The sequence below is a fragment of the Heptranchias perlo genome, chromosome 25 (assembly GCF_035084215.1).
Source record: "Heptranchias perlo isolate sHepPer1 chromosome 25, sHepPer1.hap1, whole genome shotgun sequence".
Lineage (NCBI taxonomy): Eukaryota > Metazoa > Chordata > Chondrichthyes > Hexanchiformes > Hexanchidae > Heptranchias > Heptranchias perlo.
Window position 1 is genome coordinate 40430461 of NC_090349.1, and position 20909 is coordinate 40451369.

A 20909-nucleotide genomic window follows, 5' to 3' on the forward strand; every position below is an offset into this window, starting at 1 on the left:
ATTCGTGACCTGGGTGGATACAAGCAAACCATGAGCCTGATAATCAAGTGCAGGCCACACTTGTCAGCGTGAGCAGACTCTGGGGAATTCCAGAGCAAAAACGAGGAGCACATGGGCCATTTCTCTTGTGTATCTCATGTTCTCAGTACTGAAACGTTCTACAGTTTATCAGTAATTTGCTCAAGTTTACATAACATGGTAACATTTTGGGCAGGAGACCATTGGTCCATCTAGCCTACCCTCTCAAATCACCCATCAGTTTCCTTCCTGTGATTCTGGGACTAATACGCCTGTATCCCCTCTCCTAACAGGAATTCATCCAGTCCTTTTTTAAAAATTCTGCCTTGGTTTTCTGTTCCACCACCCACACTGGTAATTTGTTGAATTCCTATCACCATCTTATTAAAAATATTATCTAAATTTCTTATTTTCTTTTTACACCCTCATCTTTATTTTCATCATTGAATCCTAGGTCAGACAGAAGAACTTTCCTGAATCCAAGTTTTCCATTCCAGTGTACTGTTTCATGTTAATTGTGGTTAGTAATTTCTTCATAAAAGCCACATCCCAGATCTTATAGGTCTGGTGTTTCAGAGGGCATTTAAATGCAGTACATAAATACCTTTATCCTGAGCCTGAGGTGTTAGACACATTCCCAACAGCATTTCCATCACATCCAGTATAGCCTCCAGAATCTGTAAAATTATTTTTTAAAACAAATCAAAAATGGCAAAACTAAATTTGAGAGGTTTACTAAACGTTCTTACTTCTTTCATTTGAAAGTGAGTTGTAAATACAAAAGGATTTTATAGATTCATTTTACACTTTGAAATCTGTGCATTAAAGATTGCAAATCACAATTAGACAATGCATTCTGAAAACACAATCTATGTCCTTACAGCTGAACTGCGAGGTGGAGCTGCCTTTTCCACTTTAAGGAAAACTGATGCCGTTAATTTTGTCTCACAGTACGCAACAACAACTTGCATTTATACAGCGCCTTTAATGTAGTAAAACGTCCCAAGGCGCTTCGCAGAAGCATTATCAAACAAAATTTGACGCCGAGCCACATAAGGAGAGGTGATGGAGAGATTGGTCAAAGATGCAGGTTTTAAGGAGCAGCTTAAAGGAGGAGAGAAAGGTAGAGAGGCAGAGAGGTTTAGCGAGGGAATTGCAGAGCTTAGGGCTTAGGCAGCTGAAGGCATGGCCGCCAATGGTGGAGCGATTAAAATTGGGGATGAACAAGAGGCCAGAATTGGAGGAGTGCAGAGATCTTGGAGGGTTGAAGGAGGTTACAAAGATAGAGAAGGGCAAGGCCATGGAGGGATTTGAAAACAAGGATGAGAATTTTAAAATCGAGACAAGCAGCATGACAAATCAGAGGCAGTGGGGGGGGGTTGAGAAAGGAAGTGGTGAGGTAGAGCTGGGTGTCGTCAGCGTACATGTGGAACCTGACACTGTGTTTTCGGATGACGTCATTGAGGGGCAGCATGTAGATGAGAAATAGGAGGGGGCCAAGGATAGATCCTTGGGGGACTCCGAAGATAATCGTGCAGGAGCGGGAAGAGAAGCCATTGGAGGCGATTCTCTGGTTATGACTGGATAGATAGGGATGGAACCAGGCGAGGGCAGTCCCACCCAGCTGTACGACAGTGGAGTGGCATTGAAGGAGGATGGTGTGACCAACCGTGTCAAAGGCTGCAGACAGGTCAAGGTGGATGAGGGGTAGTTTACCATGGTCAGTCACATAGGATTTCATAGAAACATAGATAATAGGAGCAAGAGTAGGCCATTCAGCCCTTCGGGCCTGCTCCGCCATTCAAAATGATCATGGCTGATCGTCTAACTCAGTACCCTGTTCCCGCTTTTTCCCCATATCCCTTGATCCCTTTAGCATTAAGAAATATACCTATCTCCTTCTTGAATACATCTAATGACTTGGCCTCCACTGCCTTCAGTAGTAGAGAATTCCACAGGTTCACTACCCTCTGAGTGAAGAAATTTCTCCTCATCTCGGTTCTAAATGGCATATCCCGTATCCTGAGACTGTGACCCCTGGTTCTGGACTCCCCAGCTATCGGGAACATCCTCCCTGCATCAAGTCTGTCTAGTCCTGTTAGAATTTTATATGTTTCGATGAGATCATCTCTCATTCTTCTAAACTCTAGTGAACATAGGCCTAGTCGACCCAATCTCTCCTCATACGTCAGTCCTGCCATCCCAGGAATCAGTCTGGTAAATCGTTGTTGCACTCCCTCCATGACAAGGACATCCTTCCTCAGATAAGGAGACCAAAACTGCACACAATACTCCAGATGTGGTCTCACCAAGGCCCTGTATATCTGCAGTAAGACATCCCTGCTCCTGTACTCAAATCCTCTTGCAATGAAGGCCAACATACCATTTGCCTTCTTAACTGCTTGCTGCACCTGAATGCTCGCTTTCAGCGACTGGTGTACAAGGACACCCGGGTCTTGTTGCACCTCCCCTTTTCCCAATCTATCACCATTCAGATAATAATCTGCCTTTCTGTTTTTACAACCAAAGTGGATAACCTCACATTTATCCACGTTATACTGCAGCTGCCATGTTCTTACCCACTCACCCAACTTGTCTAAATTACATTGAAGCCACTTTGCATCCTCCTCACAACTCACATTCCACCCAAGCTTTGTGTCATCTGCAAACTTGGAAATGTTACATTTAGTTCCCTCATCCAAATCATTGATATATATTGTGAATAGCTGGGGCCCAAGCACTGATCCCTGTGGTACCCCACTAATCACTGCCTGCCACCCGGAAAAAGAACCGTTTATTCTTACTCTCTGTTTCCTGTCTGTCAACCAATTCTCAATCCATGCCAGTATATTCCCCCCAATCCCATGTGTTTTAATTTTGCACACTAACTTCTTGTGTGAGACCTTATCAAAGCCGTCTGAAAATCCAAATACACCACATCCACTGGTTCTCCCCTATCTATTCTACTAATTACATCCTCAAAAAACTCCAGTAGATTTGTTAAGCATGATTTCCCTTTCATAAACCCATGCTGACCTAGTCCAATCCCGTTAATGCCCTCCAAGTGTTCTGTTATCACATCTTTTATAATAGACTCTAGCATTTTCCCCCACTACTGATGTTAGGCTAACTGGTCTGTAATTCCCTGTTTTTTCTCTCCCTCCTTTTTTAAAATAGTTGGGTTACATTTGCCACCCTCCAATCTGTAGGAACTGTTCGAGTCTATAGAATTTTGGAAGATGATCACCAATGCATCCACTATTTCCAGGGCCACTTCCTTTAGTACTCTGGGATGTAGATTATCAGGCCCTGGGGATTTGTCAGCCTTTAGCCCCATTAATTTCCCGAGCACTATTTTTAAAAAAATACTAATACTGGTTTCCTTCAGTGCCTCCCTCTCAGTAGACCCTTGGTTTCCTAACATTTCTGCCAGGTTATTTGTGTCCTCCTTTATGAAGACAGAACCAAAGTATGTGTTTAATTGTTCTGTCATTTCTTGGTTTCCCATTATAATTTCCCCAATTTCTGACTGTAAGGGACCTACATTTGTCTTCACTAATCTTTTTCTCTTGATATACTTATTGAAGCTTTTACAATCAGTTTTTATGTTCCCTGCTAGTTTACTCTCATTCTCTATTCCCCCCCCCCCCCCCCTTAATCAATCTCTTTGTCCTCCTTTGCTGAATTCAGTTGCTGAATGCAATGCTGAATTTCATTTGTGACTTTGATACAGAACAGCATTGGCATCAGAAAATACTCAAGAATTCCAATCTAAGGTAAAGGATAAGTGGAAATGAGGCACGATAGGGGAGAGAGAAAGCTAACTCAATAAACTGCCATTACTGGATGGCCTAGTGTGTTGCAGGGAAACATCCCATCTAGCACTTATCATTGGGCATCAATTCATATTCAATTAGCAAATATTACACCAGAAATCTTTTGGCCACATATAATCAGTGCTGAGTACACACAAGCTTTGTATTAGTGCAGCTACTAACTACAGTGATAGTGGACAGGCATGTGAACAGTCGTCTAAGATTATTTCAGTCACAACACAGTCAGTTTGCCTACTCTGTCAATTAAAAGGAGGGGAGCAGCTATGTAAAAAATGGGTTGGGATGAGAAATTGGATTTTATAAAGTAATAAAGAGGTTATTCCAAATGAAATAAGTACTACAGAATTACTTCCTGCAATTAATCAGTTCATTATACATGTTTCTAATTATTGAAATAAACACTATCCACATCTACAGTGAACAAAATTGTTATTCATAATAGTATTACAGGACCACAAGACAAAACAGTTCTTAAGGCAGGCATCCCCATTAAATGCAACTAGAATTGTGAAGTGTTAATCTTACTTATTACAGTAAAGAACTAAAAAATGTTGTCTTTTTCTGACAAGTAGCTTGTGTCAATTGAACTGTTTAACAGTAATAGCCATCAATTTCTAACTGGAACTCTTTAAAAAAAGTGTGCACCATCACATAATCCAATTGGTTACTGGTTACCAAGACTATAGTCATTTCTAACAAAAGTAATTTTTCTGAGGTTTCAAGAACAGTGCCCTCACCTGTACCCTTAACGGAGCTTCCCTCTGGGCCACATCGAAAAGTAGAGTCACCAAACAGAAGCTGAAGTTTTCGGCGACAGGAAGCTTTCCTGCAAGATAAAAAAAAAAAAAAAAATTGAAAGTTCTTCTCCCCACCCCACTCTCCCACTGAACTGTAATATTTAAACTGTGTCTTCAGCTACTTTTCATTCATAAGTCATCAATATGTTATGCCAACGTGGTGGTACAATGCGACAAATTCTTCATTTATATCAAAAAAGGCTACACGTTGAACTTCAGTTCAAATCAGTATCATGGTGTTACAAGCTACAGAAGCACAGTTTGGACTGGTTTATAGTTTCATAAGAACAACACAATCTGGCCAAACATTGAGGATTAGTATGTGTTGTGTCTACTTTCCATTCATAGGGCAAAAGAGTAACTAGGGAGAAAGTAGGGCCTCTGAAGAATCAACAAGGTCATCTATGTGCGGAACCACAAGAGATGGGTGAGATCCTGAATGAATATTTCGCATCGGTATTTACGGTTGAGAAAGGCATGGATGTTAGGGAACTTGGGGAAATAAATAGTGATGTCTTGAGGAGTGTACATATTACAGAGAGGGAGGTGCTGGAAGTCTTAACGCGCATCAAGGTAGATAAATCTCCGGGACCTGATGAAATGTATCCCAGGACGTTATGGGAGGTTAGGGAGGAAATTGCGGGTCCCCTAGCAGAGATATTTGAATCATCCACCGCTACAGGTGAGGTGCCTGAAGATTGGAGGGTAGCAAAGGTTGTGCCTTTGTTTAAGAAGGGCGGCAGGGAAAAGCCTGGGAACTACAGACCGGTGAGCCTGACATCTGTAGTGGGTAAGTTGTTAGAGGGTATTCTGAGAGACAGGATCTACGGGCATTTGGAGAGGCAGGGACTGATTAGGAACAGTCAGCATGGTTTTGTGAGAGGAAAATCATGTCTCACAAATTTGATTGAGTTTTTTGAAGGGGTAACCAAAAAGATAGATGAGGGCTGTGCAGTAGACGTGGTCCACATGGACTTTAGCAAAGCCTTTGACAAGGTACCGCATGGTAGGTTGTTACATAAGGTTAAATCTCATGGGATCAAAGGTGAGGTAGCCAATTGGATACAACATTGGCTTGACGACAGAAGACAGAGGGTGGGTGTAGAGGGTTGTTTTTCAAATTGGAGGCCTGTGACCAGCGGTGTGCCTCAGGGATCGGTGCTGGGTCCGCTGTTATTTGTTATTTATATTAATGATTTGGATGAGAATTTAGGAGGCATGGTTAGTAAGTTTGCAGATGACACCAAGATTGGTGGCATTGTGGACAGTGAAGAAGGTTATCTAGGATTGCAACGGGATCTTGATAAATTGGGCCAGTGGGCCGATGAATGGCAGATGGAGTTTAATTTAGATAAATGTGAGGTGATGCATTTTGGTAGATCGAATCGGGCCAGGACCTACTCCGTTAATGGTAGGGCGTTGGGGAGAGTTATAGAACAAAGAGATCTAGGAGTACAGGTTCATAGCTCCTTGAAAGTGGAGTTACAGGTGGATAGGGTGGTGAAGAAGGCATTCAGCTTGCTTGGTTTGATTGGTCAGAACATTGAATACAGGAGTTGGGATGTCTTGTTGAAGTTGTACAAGACATTAGTTAGGCCGCACTTGGAATACTGTGTACAGTTCTGGTCACCCTATTATAGAAAGGATATTATTAAACTAGAAAGTGCAGAAAAGATTTACTAGGATGCTGCCGGGACTTGATGGTTTGACTTATAGGGAGAGGTTAGATAGACTGGGACTTTTTTCCCTGGAGAGTAGGAGGTTGAGGGGTGATCTTATACAAGTCTATAAAATAATGAGGGGCATAGATAAGGTAGATAGTCAAAATCTTTTCCCAAAGGTAGGGGAGTCTATAACGAGGGGACATAGATTTAAGGTGAGAGGGGAGAGATACAAAAGGGTCCAGAGGGGCAATTTTTTCACTCAAAGGGTGGTGAGTGTCTGGAACGAGCTGCCAGAGGCAGTAGTAGAGGCGGGTACAATTTTGTCTTTTAAAAAGCATTTGGACAGTTACATGGGTAAGATGGGTATAGAGGGATATGGGCCAAGTGCAGGCAACTGGGACTAGCTTAGTGGTATAAACTGGGCGACATGGACATGTTGGGCCGAAGGGCCTGTTTCCATGTTGTAAACTTCTATGATTCTATGACTTATGACTGGAGAGTAGATACAACACATACTAACTCTTGGTGCAATTTTAAATGATCACAGGATCATAATTTTCTTCCACCCACTTCAATCAAAATTGTTCTTCTCATGTGAAGTCTGACGCTGCTCAATTATGAAAATCAAAAAAAAATCATGTGCCGAGTAATATATACATGGTTGAGTATTTTGGCATTACACCGCACATTATTTCCTTGAGACACTCTTTCCCATTCGCAATGTTGCTTTACTGCAATTACTGTCATTACTGTACTAATGTTTTCAAAGATTAGAACATGATTAAAATAATGATAGTTGCAATACTAATTTGCAACCTTAGCTTGCTGATGGACTGTGAAACCAAATAAATGTTTACAAAAATTCATGTTTGCTGGATGATGCCAGATGTTTAGTCTAAAGGAAGGATTATACAATTATATAATCTCATTTATAGAAAGGCCAATTCCCTATGTCTTTATTCAATTTTGAGCCCCTCCCATGACTATTGCCACAATACATTGGAGAAGAATTGTCCTTACCCCTCTTACAGAACACCAAAGCCTATTACTGAAACTGTGTGGAATATCTTTAAATAGTTACAAGTGATTAAAGTCCCTTTTAGTCAGTAAGGGTTCGATCCAACTATGTTGAGTAACAAAAGTACCCTTTTAAAGAATAGATACTCCGGGGTTAAAAATTGGTAAACAAAGATGGGGCTGTTCCCCCTCCCTCAGATGTTTAAAGTAACTACTTTGGAATGAGATTTATTTTTGCACGTCTCTCTTAATTAGAGAACATTGTGCTAAACATGTCGTTAATACAGGGGAATTACAAGTACTTAGTTACTATCCGGTCTAAACTATGTTACAATTCTAGCATAGGGCAGCTCAGAAATAAACTCCAATTAAGCTTTCTGATGCTCAAGCACACAAGAGTAAAATTAAGGCATTGGAAAAATCCTAACAATACAAAACTAGAGAAATGCATAGCTGTCATTAGGGACAGAGTGACTGAGCATTTGGACAAATATGACCTGATCAGAGAGAACCAGCATGGATTTGTAAGGGGAAAGTCACGTCTAGTGAACCTAGTTGAATTTCTGAGGAGGTAAACATGGTAGATAAGGAAATGTCTATGGATTTCCGGAAGGCATTCGACAAGATTCCACATAAGAGAACAAAAATAAAAGCACATAGAATTTGAGGCAACCTATTGGCTTGGATAGGAAATTGGTTAGGAGGTTGGAGACAGAGATTAGGGATAATAGGTATGTACTCAAATTGGAAGAATGTGACTAGTGGTGTCCCCCAGGGATCTGTACTGGGGCCTCAGCTTTTCACTATATTTATAAATGACATGGATGAAGGAATAGAGGGATGTATATCTAAGTTTGCTGACGAGACTAAGTTAGGCGGCACAGTCAATAGTGTAGAGGGGAGTAGAAATTGTGACAGGTGGAATTCAATGTGGGAAAGTGTGAGGTCATCCACTTTGGACCCAAGAAAGATAGATCAGAGTATTTTCTAAATGGCAAGGAGCTAGGAACTGTGGACGAGCAGAGAGATTTAGGGGTCCAAGTACAGAAATCACTAAAAGCTAGTGGACAGGTACAAAAAATAATTCAAAAGGCTAATGGAATGTTGGCCTTTATCTCAAGAGGGCTGGATTACAAAGGGATGGAAGTTATGTTACAGGTGTACAGAGCTTTGGATAGACCCCATCTGAAGTATTGCGCACCAGTTCTGGGCACCGCATCTCAGGAAGGATATGTTGGCCTTGGAAGGGGTGCAGTGTAGATTTACAGAATGATACCAGGGCTAAAAGGGATAAATTATGAGGACAAATTGCATAGACTAGGCTTGTATTCCCTTGAGAATAGAAGATTAAGGAGCGATCGCTCTTCCAAAAAGCTGAAGACGCAAAGTCAATTGAAAATTTCAAAACTGAGATTGATAGATTTTTGTTAGGGAAGGGTATTAAGGATTATGGACCCAAGGCAGGTAAATGGATTAAGATACAGATTAGCCATGAATGGCTCCAAAGTGGCTTAAGGGGCTGAATGGCCTACTCCTACTTCTTTTCCTATGCTCCTAACAGGTGGATGATCCTCAGTTTAACGTATCATCTGTAAGACTGCACCTCCGACAGTGCAGTGCTACCTCAGTACTGCATTGAAGATTCAGCCAGGATTATGTGATCAAGTCCTGGATGAGGCTGGAACCCACAACCTTCTGTCTCAGAGGCAAGAGCGCCATCATTGAGCCAAGCTGACAGTACAAAGGAAACAGAAATGGTTCATGCACCGTTCAGGCTCATAAATGTATCTACACCTATTATTAATTCTGCAGGTTTCACATTCAAACTGCAGAAAACAGAAGCATTCCTCAGAGATCAACGGGTTAAGAAATAACACCAGCTTATTAAAGCAACGGATCCTCCTCTTTGATTCATTTCCTATTTGTGGACAAACTGAAACACCACCACATGCTTTCACCACATCCTGTGCAACCTCTATTACAATAGAAGCATAGAGCTTTGCCCAGCCAAAGCTGCGGTCTATTTCCAGTGCAACGAACAAGTGTTACAAGACTCAATATCCCTCAGGAAAGAGGGCCACAATCTCTCGCACAGCAGCCACAAGCAACTGTGGGTCCCACGTATTAGCAACAGGTAATCCATGGACCAGTGCTGTGTTTGTCTCATTAAAAGCAGAGCTCTACCATGCAGCATTTTTGTCTGTTCTTGTCATCATCTAGAATACCTACTTCAGTGGAAAAAAAGCAGACAGGAACATTATACACACTGATATAAAAAAATCTGACACCTGTACACACTTCCTGTCAACCTTTTCCATTATAAGTTCCAAAAGGGTACGGTGGCCAAGTGGTTATGGTACTGGACTACAGCCCAGAGATCAGGGGCTCGATTTTAGGATCGTGTTTCCGGCGGGTTCCCAGCGGGGTGGCCCCGAAAATCCAGATATCCGGTCACGTGACCGGATCGCGACGAAATCCCGGCCACTTCCGGGTACCGCGCTGACGTGCGGGGCTGCGCGCGCAAGCCCCGCTGGTGGGAATCCCGCAGGCAATTAAAGCCAGCGGGGTTCCACTCGAGAGTACTTACCTTGCTCGTTGTGGTCAGTTAATGAGCTGAAGCAGCTGTCAAAAGAGGAAGTGTGGGATTTTCGGTTCAAGGCAGTGAGTTTCCCACACTGGGGGAAAACAGTCTCCCTCCAACCAGGCGTGTTGCAGCCAGCAGCCTGTGGCAGGTGCCAAGGTGCACTCCACGGGGGACAGCCCTCACCCACGCAGGAGGCCACCGCGTCACACAGGGCAACCCCTGCCCTCCACCACCCCCCGCCAAGCCAGAGGACAGACCGACACGAAACCGCAGCCCCAGTCCGAGGACCCACACACCTACCCTGCACAACCCCTCAGACCAACACCTGCCAGTTGGGTGGTGTGTGGAGACCCTCAGAGAACGAAGAGCATGACCAGCACCAGCAGCCTCGCAGTCCACGCCGTCCGCCGCAGAGACGTGGATCCCCCCAACACGGTGTTGTTGCACGCCCACCTGCACAGCAGGAGGGAGGGCTACCGCAGAGAGAGACGCGTCGCAGAGGGCACTACCCTCGCCACAGGGTCCACAGACCGAGGCGCAGCTCCCCGGACCTCTCCGAGCAGCAGTGCACAGGGAGGCGCAGATTCGCTCGACATGTAGTCGTGGAGATCTGCAGCGTCTTTCATGCCGAGCTGCTCCTGGCTGGCCCCAGCACCAACTGCTTACCTGTCACTGGCAAAGTCACCACTGCCCTCCACACCTTCTCCTCCGCATCCTTCCAGGGTGCAGCCGGCTACACCGCCGATGTCTCTCAGTCGTCTGTGCGGACGAGCCCTGCAAATACACCTGCACCTACTCTGCAGTAACACGATGGGTGGCATCAGTGGTGGGTCCTCAGTGATACCCAGGAGCGGGCATTATTGGACACAACGGACAGGATTCGCGGAGACATGGCAGTGGTGGTGTCAATATAATGTGTGCTGTTTGTTGCTCTGAAATTCAATATGGGTAACACCCATGACAAACCCTCAGACACCCTTGTGCACCCCCTTCATGCTGACGAGACGTTTGCCTTACGCTGCCTACTGCACATGTGATGCATGCCCTGTGGCTGCAGCACAGGTGGTGGCAGGTTGAGTGAGGCTGGCCGTGAGGGAGATGCACGAGAGGGTGAGTATGGGATGGAGCAATGAGACTGTATGAGGATTGGGTTGCGTGTTAGTGGCAGGGTGAGTACTGGCGAGGTGAGTAGGTGGAGGTAAGATGAGGATGGGGTGTGAGTGGGTATGAAGGGTGATGTGACAGAATAGTGTTGGCGGTGCCGAAGGAGATGTGGGGTGGGGGCAGTGTTGTGGCAGACGGAGTGTAGGGGAAAGACTTCGTGTTCTCACTTTGGCTGACCTACTTAGGTCATTGCAGCGCCTCCTGCACTGTATGCAGGTGGGCGATATGTTGGTGGCGCAGGTGACCCCCTCTGCCACCTCGAGCCAGGCCTTCTTGGTGGCAGAGGCAGACCGCTTCCTCCCGCCCGCCGGGGGGAAGATCTGTGTCCTCCCCCTCCTCCTCACCCCATCTGATGATACCTGGGGTGAGGCATCATTAAACTGGGAGCAGCCTTCCCCCTGGGCTGCTCCATGCTGCAATTTGTCCCATTGGTTGCAGCATCTGTCAGTGGAGGACTGCCCCTTTAACTAGAGAGCCTCCAGCTGACAGATCGTACTGCGCATGCGCAGCCCGACCGACGCGCAGGCCAGCGCCGTGGACCCCGGAGGAGCAGGTAATTGATTCCTATTAGTGGGTTGCCTGCTACGATCGCGTGGGCAACCCACTAATTTCGCCGAGCGTGTTGACCACGCTCCCGGAGGACCACCCGCTGGGAACCCGCAAGCCTGCTAAATTCGGGCCCCATGAGTTCAAGTCCCTGCATGGCAAAATTGTGAAAATGAATTCCAAAAATTCAGTAATTTGTGGGCTGCTACTAGAAAAATGACCAGGAAAGCTGCCAGATGGATATCAAGGATGTAATTATGAATGTGGATATAGGAGCTATTTATAGTGGGAATATAAACACAAAGAAAGAATGCATGACCTTATATTGGGGACTGAATTACGTCTGCACACCCCATTCCAATTTCTCTTGATCACAATCCCACTTCACCTGAAGACTACACATAGTCTTGATTCCCCATGTGCAACTCCATGGGAGATTAACTAGCATTCAATAAAAAAAATAACTACCGCTATGATGAGCTAGTACCATTATTTAGAATCATATTAAAATGTTAACCTAGTTACTTATTCCATTTAAACAATCCTACTGTGCAAACCAAACTGAAAAAGGAATATAAAAGTTAGTTCTCATATTTCAAGCTTGTTATGTATACAAATTCATGGCAGGGCTTACATTAAGTAGTATTCCAAACATTGAATTTTGTCAATTGTAACAGGTAACACAAATGAAATCCCATTACCTCGACTTTTCTTTCCTGAACTGTCTTCGATCCAATGGACTTTCGGTAACCCCTTAAGAAGCCGTAGTAGGTAAGGGACCACAGTTTCTTTATGCTATGAAAAATAACAAATTGGTTACATCTGACCAAATCAAATTATTTCACAAGTTGACGGCACTGAAGCAGGAGGTTTAGCAAAACCTAAAGGGGACAGTGAAAGACATAGGTGGGTCAGTGGAATGGGCAGGCAATTTAATATGGGTAAGTGCGAGATAATATTTTTTGGGGAGAAAAACACATGGAATACAACTATACACTCAATGGAAATACATTGAAGGGTGTGGATGAACAGAGAGACACAAGGGCTCAAATACATAATTCCCTCAAAGTGCAAGTGCGAATAGATAAAGCCATAAAAAAGGCCAACAGCATTTTGGGTTTAATAAATGCAATATACAATACAACAGTAAAAAAGTCCTGGGTGCAGTTTTTGGCACTCCATTATAGAAAGGGCATTAAAGCCATAGAAAGAATATGGCATAGATTCAGCAGAACAATGCCTGGGATGAGAAACTATAGTTATGCGGAGATTTGCAGCGTTGAGACTGAAGCAGAGAGTAGACTGAATAGAGGATTTTAAATTTATGAAAGGTTTTGATAGAGGGAATAGGGAAAGACTATTTTCTCTGGCTGGGGAGTCAGTGATGAGAGGTTAACAAGTTAAGACAAAAGGTTAGTAAAAATTTCTTTACGCAGAGGGTTGTTGGAACATGGAACACTTGCCACAGAGAGTGGCTGAGGCAAAGATCATTGCATCTTCTAAGGGGAAAATTGGATAAATACTTGCATCAGAGGAAGATACAGGGCTATGAGGAGGGAACAGAAGAGTGGGATGAGCTTTAGTTTGCTCTAACAAAAAGCTGGCAAAGATGCAGTTGGGCCAAATAGCCTCTTTCTGTGCAGTAAACTTCTATGGTTCTAATGTGGGAAATATCATTCATAGGCAGCGACTTTCTCAAATATAATCAGCCACATTTTATTTCAGTAAAACGTAACATAACTTATATTTTACACAGCTAAGATACACAATTGCATCCAATGTTTGATTTAAACTAAAATCTAACTACGCAAAAATTTCCAACTAGAGTGCATGGGAAGTTTGAAATGTGTCCAGACTGGTCAGCTTATAATAAAAATATACAATTATCAAAGTGTCATTTATACAACATGCCAAAGACTTCCAGATACAAAACTCCATCATTTCAGCAATTTTTTCTCAACAGGAGGAGGTCAAAATTAGAATTCCAGATTCAATTGTTGTTTGTAGTCAAGGGACAAGCTGAGTTTTGTCAAAAACTTAGGCAAAAATGATACACAGTCAAGGTTAGTTAGAGAATTACATGCAATTCTGGGTTAGTTTAGCCAAGTTGAGCATAATTGGCAATATAAATCTAACAAGATTCGGCCCACATCCTGAGCATTGGACAAAATGCACTGACAGGAGCAGCACTAACTACACAGCTACACAAATGGCTCGTACATGCAAAAATAATAGAATTTGACAGGTGCAAAGTTCGGAAATAAATTTGCACATTCGAACACAAGAATATATATTATTAAAATTCTTGCTTAGCACCCCACCCTGTTCTTACTATTTTTGGTCACTCGTTCATGTTAATATTTATCATTGTTAAATTTCTATGTCAATGATTCTCATTCAATTTTCCGTTTCTCATTCAATTTGCCTATGTCAACTGTCACGATGTAATTTCAGGCTTTGGCACTTGGTGGTGCTGTGGGGTGAATTTCTTTTGTCTCTCCAATGTCCATCACTATCAAGAACAACTTCTATTCATCACTGATCATGAGCAATGTCACTGGCAATTTACTACTATTTTTAAAAGGTATAATCATTTTTGGAAAGTTTAGCAGGGTAAAAAATAACTTGTCCATAATATAACATGTACACTTTTATGCAACTTACATGAAACAGAATTTTCCCAAAAAACAAACCAAAGCAACTTTTCAACAGTGACAGGAGTTGGGTCATAAGTGCTTTTTAGGTAACATTAAGGCCAAGATGAGGATTCTAATAAAAGACATATTCAAAGACTTGGGTCAAATCAAACAATTTAAAATGCCCCAGTCCCTTCAGTGCTCATTATAGAATTTGTTACCGGGTACAAACACATGAACTCCAGGAGATTCCAGTCGTATCAAAATATTTACAGAACAAATCCTTTTTACCTGAAGGTTTGACTCAGTCAGAAAAATCCCCAGAGCAATAACAGCATCTCTGCGCCGTTCATCCAGCTGAAAAATGCCATGGAAATCCACAGGGGACATGCATAATAACTTTTCTACCTGTAAGAAAAAAAGTTAATTCAAGCTTATTTGTCTCAACAAAGAACATAAAGCAACAGAAATACTGAATATTCTCATGTATAGGACATCCCCACTTTTTTTCAAAGCTGGAAGGTCTGGAAGATAAGGAGAAATTTTTTTACGCAGCGAGTTATGATGATCTGGAATGCACTGCCTGAAAGGGTGGTGGAAGCAAATTCAACAGTAACTTTCAAAAGGGAATTGGATAAATAATTGAAAAGGAAAAATTTACAGGGCTATAAGAGCAGGGAAGTGGGATTAATTGGATAGCTCTTTCAAAGAGCCAGCATGGCACGATGAGCTGAATGGCCTCCTTCTGTGCTGAATGATTCGATAAGTCTATGATGCATGTACAAGATGTATCATCAATCACCACCATTCCACAGAGAATGGGAAATTTCCTCTAATGCACAGTGTTTGTTCCACTCACTGCCACCAGTGCAATCTGACAGGGGCGAGGAAATGAGGAGCTTGCAAAAGAATATGGGAGACCAGGAGCCAGAAAGAGACAAGCCACAATGGAGAATCCACAAGAGGCAGGAAAATAAAAGTGGGCCAGGAGGAGAGACTGTACTCCCAGATTAAGCTATAGTACCAACCATTACAATGACTCAAAGAACATGACCTTGCCCCTACTTTCAACTCTAAACACTTCTAATCTTGTACGAGTACATTTAGTACTTCCATTTATATAGTGCCTTATTGCATAAATTCACATAATGAATTACTTTGAGCACAGTGACTGCCATTGGTTTTATTTCATTTTCAATTCCTAATCCAAAATCTATTCCACATCACAACATTTTCAATATCACATTAATCCTGTAATAAATTCAAAATATTTACTTATAGTTTTGATATTTCAAAAATTATACTGTATTTATATATTTTTGTTTATTATGGTATAAAAACACGTTGGTTACTTGTTGCAAACAGCCTTTATTCAATAACTGTCCTAACATAATATTTATTCAATGTCTGATACGTAACATACCTGCAATTACTGTACATACACAGTGACATCAGCTCACAGGATAATCATCCTACTTAACTTCTGCCTGACACATATCCTCTATTTATTCCTGCCCAGTACTATTACAGCTTTCGGTAATTCAAATTCAGACACCTATTAGCAACTTTTCATGGGTTTTAATAAAATGATATAGAATTCTGGAAACCCAATAACGATTAAGGATTTTTTAATTGTAATGAGTAGACTTTCTTTAGTGAAAATCTATAAATAATTACTCATCATCAGCTCATTTGCAGAACGGAAACTGTATCTCAAGGGTATTTATAATGGGTCTTCTATTTCTGCAATGATTATTTTTGTTTCATTTTCCAAATGAAATCTGTGGCTGAAAAGATCATTTCCTGATTTCCTGTATCCAAAGTATTACCAGAAACATCACAAAAAACCAAGAATACGGGAAGAAAAGATCACTTTTACTATTCATTACCTGGGTCCTTTTATCAGGACTCATCCACTCACTTATTTCCTCTCCCAAATCTTGCTGAATTAGGAATTGATCTGCTTCCCCTTTAGATAGACATAGAATAAGAGCAGGGAGGTTATGCTAGAACTGTATAAAACACTATTTAGGCCACAGCTTGAGTGCTCCGTACAGTTCTGGTCACCACCTTACAGGAAAGATGTGATTGCATTAGAAAGGGTACAGAGGGGATTTACAAGGACGTTGCCAGGACTGGAGAATTTTATTTATGGGGAAAGATTGGATAGGCTGGGGTTGTTTTCTTTGGAACAAAGGAGGCTGAGCGGAGATTTAATTGAGGTGTATAAAATTATGAGGGGCCTAGATAGAATGAATAGGAAGGACCTATTTCCCTTAGCAGAGAGGTCAATAACCACAGGGCATAGATTTAAAGTAATTGGTAGAAGGATTAGAGGGGATTTTTTCACCAAGAGGGTGGTGGGGGTCTGGAACTCACTGTCTGAAAGGATGGTAGAGGCAGAAACCCCCATCACATTTAAAAAAGTACTTGGATATGCACTTGAAGTGCCGTAACCTACAGGGCCACAGACCAAGTGCTGGAAAGTGGGATTAGGCATGATGGCTCTTTTTCGGCTGGCAGAGACTCGATGGGCCGAATGGCCTCCTTCTGTGCCATAAATTTCTGTGATTCTATATTTAAAACAGAGTCAGTATTCACTGCACTACATGGCAGTCTATTCCATAAATCAATTACTACCCGCGAAGAGGTGAATTTTTGTAAAATTTAACTTGCTGCTTTCTAAGTACTTAATCATGAACTCTGGTTCTTCTATCACAGTTTTGTACAAAATATTCCTCCATATCCTCCTGAACTATTCCCATCATTTTAAAATCTTGAATCATATCCTCTTTTCCCCCCCTCCCCACTTTTTCTAAGAACAGATTTAGCTTTCTTTTGCCTCTCTTCATAGTACTGTCACAAATCTAAAACATAGAATTGTTGGTGTTACTGCTCTCTGAATCCTCTGCAATTCTTCTATATCTTCAATCTGCTTTTATTCTTCTCAGATGTTTCTTGGCTGCTTCCATTATACAAGACTCCAATGTATTTCCTACTATTGTCAATCTAAGAGGGTTGTAAATCAGGTCGGGATTGTTTTCATTACTAGCGCCAGATCACCGATGCCAAATGCAGTTTCCCCACCACCACTGCCCTGATTGAGGTTAGCTACCTCCATACAGACAGGGAATCGAACCTGGAACCTTTCTAGTCTGTATGGCTCAAGAAAGAAAGAAATTTGTATTTAGTACACCCCAAAACGCTTCACCACCAATTATGCACTTTTGAAATGTAGTCACTGTTGTGATGTAGGGAAATGCAGAAGCCAGTTTACACACAAGATCCCACAAACAACGAGATAAATTGATAATCTGTTTTCCGTGATGTTGGTTGAGGGATACGTGTTGGCCAGGACAACGAAGGAACTCCCCTATTCTTCTTTTAATAGCACTATGGGATAACTTTTACATCCACCTGAAAGGATAGAGGTATAATGTCTTATCAGTGCTGCAATCCCTTAGTACTGCAAGAAGTGTCACCCTAGATTATGTGCTCAAGTCACCGGAGTGGGGTTTGAACTCAAACCCTTCTAACTCATAGATGAGAATGTTACCACAGAGCCAAGGCTCAGTCCATACTGGACTGCTTTTGAGCCATGAAGAGAACCCACGACAAAACACTTTACATGAAAATGGTACCTCTAAGCACAAGGATCCGCAAATCCAAACAATGCATCTCTGAATCAATTTCAACTAAATAAAATCACAAAAAAAGTAATGGAACAGATCAATCACAATAATACTAAAGGGACCATTATCTACCAGAATAAACATCTCAAAATGTGCTCCACACATTTTCACAAGATAAGTATGGACGAGGAAGATCATTTGCCCATCCGAGCTCATTCATCCAGAAAGTCCCTACAGTACCCCGATTGCAACATCCAGTGTTTCTTAAATGATTCCAGGGTTTTCACCTCCACTACTCTATCTGGAAATATATTCCATGTGTTGATCACTCTTTGCATGAAAGACCTTCCAGATGTCAGTCTTAAATTTACCTTTTACTGGCTTGAACCTGATCCCACTTATACTCCCAGTTTAATTTAATACAATATTCTCGATTTACCTTTTCTATTTGCTTAAGTATTTTGCATACCTCTATACCTGAGCACAAAATCTAGTACTGCACATTCAGAGGTGCCGTATTTCGGATGAGACGTTAAACCGAAGCCCCGTCTGCCCCCTCAGTTGGATGTAAAAGATTGCTTGGCGCTATTCGAAGAGCAGGGGAGTTCGACCCTCTGTCCTGCCCAATATTTATCCCTCGACCAACATCACTAAAACAGATTATCTGGCCATTATCACATTGCTGTTTGTGGGGCCTTGCTGTGCGCAAATTGGCTACTGCATTTCCTACATTACAAAGTACTTAATTGGCTGTAAAGCACTTTGGGACGTCCTGAGGTTGTGAAAAGCACCATATAAATGCAAGTCTTTACCTTTTTCTTTCTAGAAGATAACTTCTCAAACACCTCCTTTCCAGAGTCCTAGGCTCCACCACCTTCAGCTGCTTCATCAATGACCTTCCCTCCATCATAAGGTCAGAAATGGGGATGTTCGCTGATGGTTGCATAGTGTTCAGTTCCATTCGCAAACCCTCAGATAATGAAGCAGTCCGTGCCTGCATGCAGCACGACCTGGACAACATCCAGGCTTGGGCTGATAAGTGGCGAGTAACATTCGCACCAGACAAGTGCCAGGCAATGACCACCTCCCCTTGACATTCAACGGCATTACCATCACCGAATCCTCCACCATCAACATCCTGGGGATCACCAATGACCAGAAACTTAACTGGACCAGCCACATAAAAACTGTGGCTATAAGATCAGGTCAGAGGCTGGGTATTCTGCGGCGATTGACTCACCTCCTGACTCCAAAGCCTTTCCACCATCTACAAGGCACAAGTCCGGAGTGTGATGGAATATTCTCCACTTGCCTGGATGAGTGCAGCTCCAACAACACTCAAGAAGCTCCACACCATCCAGGACAAATCAGCCTGCTTCATTGGCACCCCAACCACCACCCTAAACATTCACTCACTTCACCACCGGCGCTCTGTGGCTGCAGTGTGTACCATCCACAGGGATGCACTGCAGCAACTCGCCAAGGCTTCTTTGGCAGCACCTCCCAAACCTGTGACCTCTACCACCTAGAAGGACATGGGAACAACACCATCCAGACTTGGAAATATATCACCATTCCTTCATCGTCGCTGAGTCAAAATCCTGGATCCCCCTACCTGACAGCACTGTGGGAGAACCTTCACCAAACGGACAGCAGCGGTTCAAGGCGGCGGCTCACCACCACCTTCTCAAGGGCAATTAGGGATGGGCAATAAATGCTGGCCTCGCCAGCGACGCCCACATCCCATGAACGAATAAAGAAAAGACTGAAGCCTAATCTCTCCAGTCTTTCCTGATAACTAAGACCCCCTAACACTGGGGATTAGCCTTGTGGCTCTTTTCATTCCATTCCATACTAACGCGCACCCCGCAATGATTAATTTAACATCTGTAAATATTCAGATTTACAACCATTAGTGCATTGCACCGGCAAGAGGAGAGCAAAGCAGATCACAATACATGTGTCCATGATGTGGAGATGCCGGTGATGGACTGGGGTGGACAAATGTAAGGAATCTTACAACACCAGGTTATAGTCCAACAATTTTATTTTAAAATCACAAGCTCTCCGAAAGCTTGTGATTTTAAAATAAAATTGTTGGACTATAACCTGGTGTTGTAAGATTCCTTACAATATATGTGTGGAAGCGGTCTGAATAGGATTTGGAGGGAGGGGGGGGGGAACCCAATGACAACTAAAAAAAAACCAAACTGGACAGAAAAAAAAAATATTTCCACTCATTAAATTACAAGTTGTGTCTCAGGAGATGTTTGTCAGGAGCTCCCGCAAGCCCCTGGGAAGCGGTCTCGCCGCTCGAGCGTTCCGGGATCGGATTCACAGAGGCCGCGGTTTATCTTTTTTTTTCTTAAGGTAAAAAAAAATTAAATAAAAAAGCCGTTTAATGAAAGCCGCCGAGGTAAATACTCACCTTGTCGATGGAGGCGGGTTTCTGGGCGGCCAGGGAGCGGGCCAAGCTTAACACGGTGTTGAAGTAGAAGCCGCGGCCGGCCCCCTTCCCCGACATGTCCACCATGTTTACTGGCCCAGCCGCCGGCAACCAATCAAACCCGAGCCCGGAGAGACTCCTCCCACACTCTACGGATCGCCAAAGAGCTCCAATCTCGCAATCTGCCCGTGCGGGAAAGGAGCAGCAATTTATAACAAACAACAACAACAACAAAAAAAAACCCTGAGGTCGAATTGATCAAAAGGAGAAAATCTGAAACTTCTCAGCAGATCCGTCAGCATCTGAAAGAGAAATAAATATATATCTCCAGTTAAACGTTCACTATGGGACCTTTTATGAGTAATGATTCGTTTTGTTAGATATATGTTTATGAGTTAACATATGTTAATATTTTAAACATAGTTGGCAGCAGGCCCATTGCAAAAAAGCAGACAAAAAAAATCGTGTTAGATTCTATTTTAAGTACCATAATATTCCAAGTGCAGAGATTGGGATACATATCCATAATTATACATCATAATATCATACATAAAGGAGGGTTTCAGGTC

At 42.7% G+C, this 20909-nt stretch overlaps 1 protein-coding gene across 1 annotated transcript in view; it reads right to left on the bottom strand.

Annotated features, from left to right (window-relative positions):
* Window positions 1-20451, bottom strand: part of LOC137342254 (phosphatidylinositol 4-kinase alpha-like) — a 124182-nt gene extending 103731 nt beyond the window's left edge. The window contains exons 1-5 of the mRNA XM_068006094.1: window positions 20323-20451; window positions 14554-14670; window positions 12328-12421; window positions 4592-4680; window positions 623-695 (exon numbers count right to left, since the gene is read on the bottom strand). Coding sequence (XP_067862195.1) covers window positions 623-695; window positions 4592-4680; window positions 12328-12421; window positions 14554-14670; window positions 20323-20427 — 478 coding nt within the window. The 5' untranslated portion in view covers window positions 20428-20451. The remainder of the gene's footprint in view (window positions 1-622; window positions 696-4591; window positions 4681-12327; window positions 12422-14553; window positions 14671-20322) is intronic.
* Between the last annotated feature and the right edge of the window lie 458 nt (window positions 20452-20909).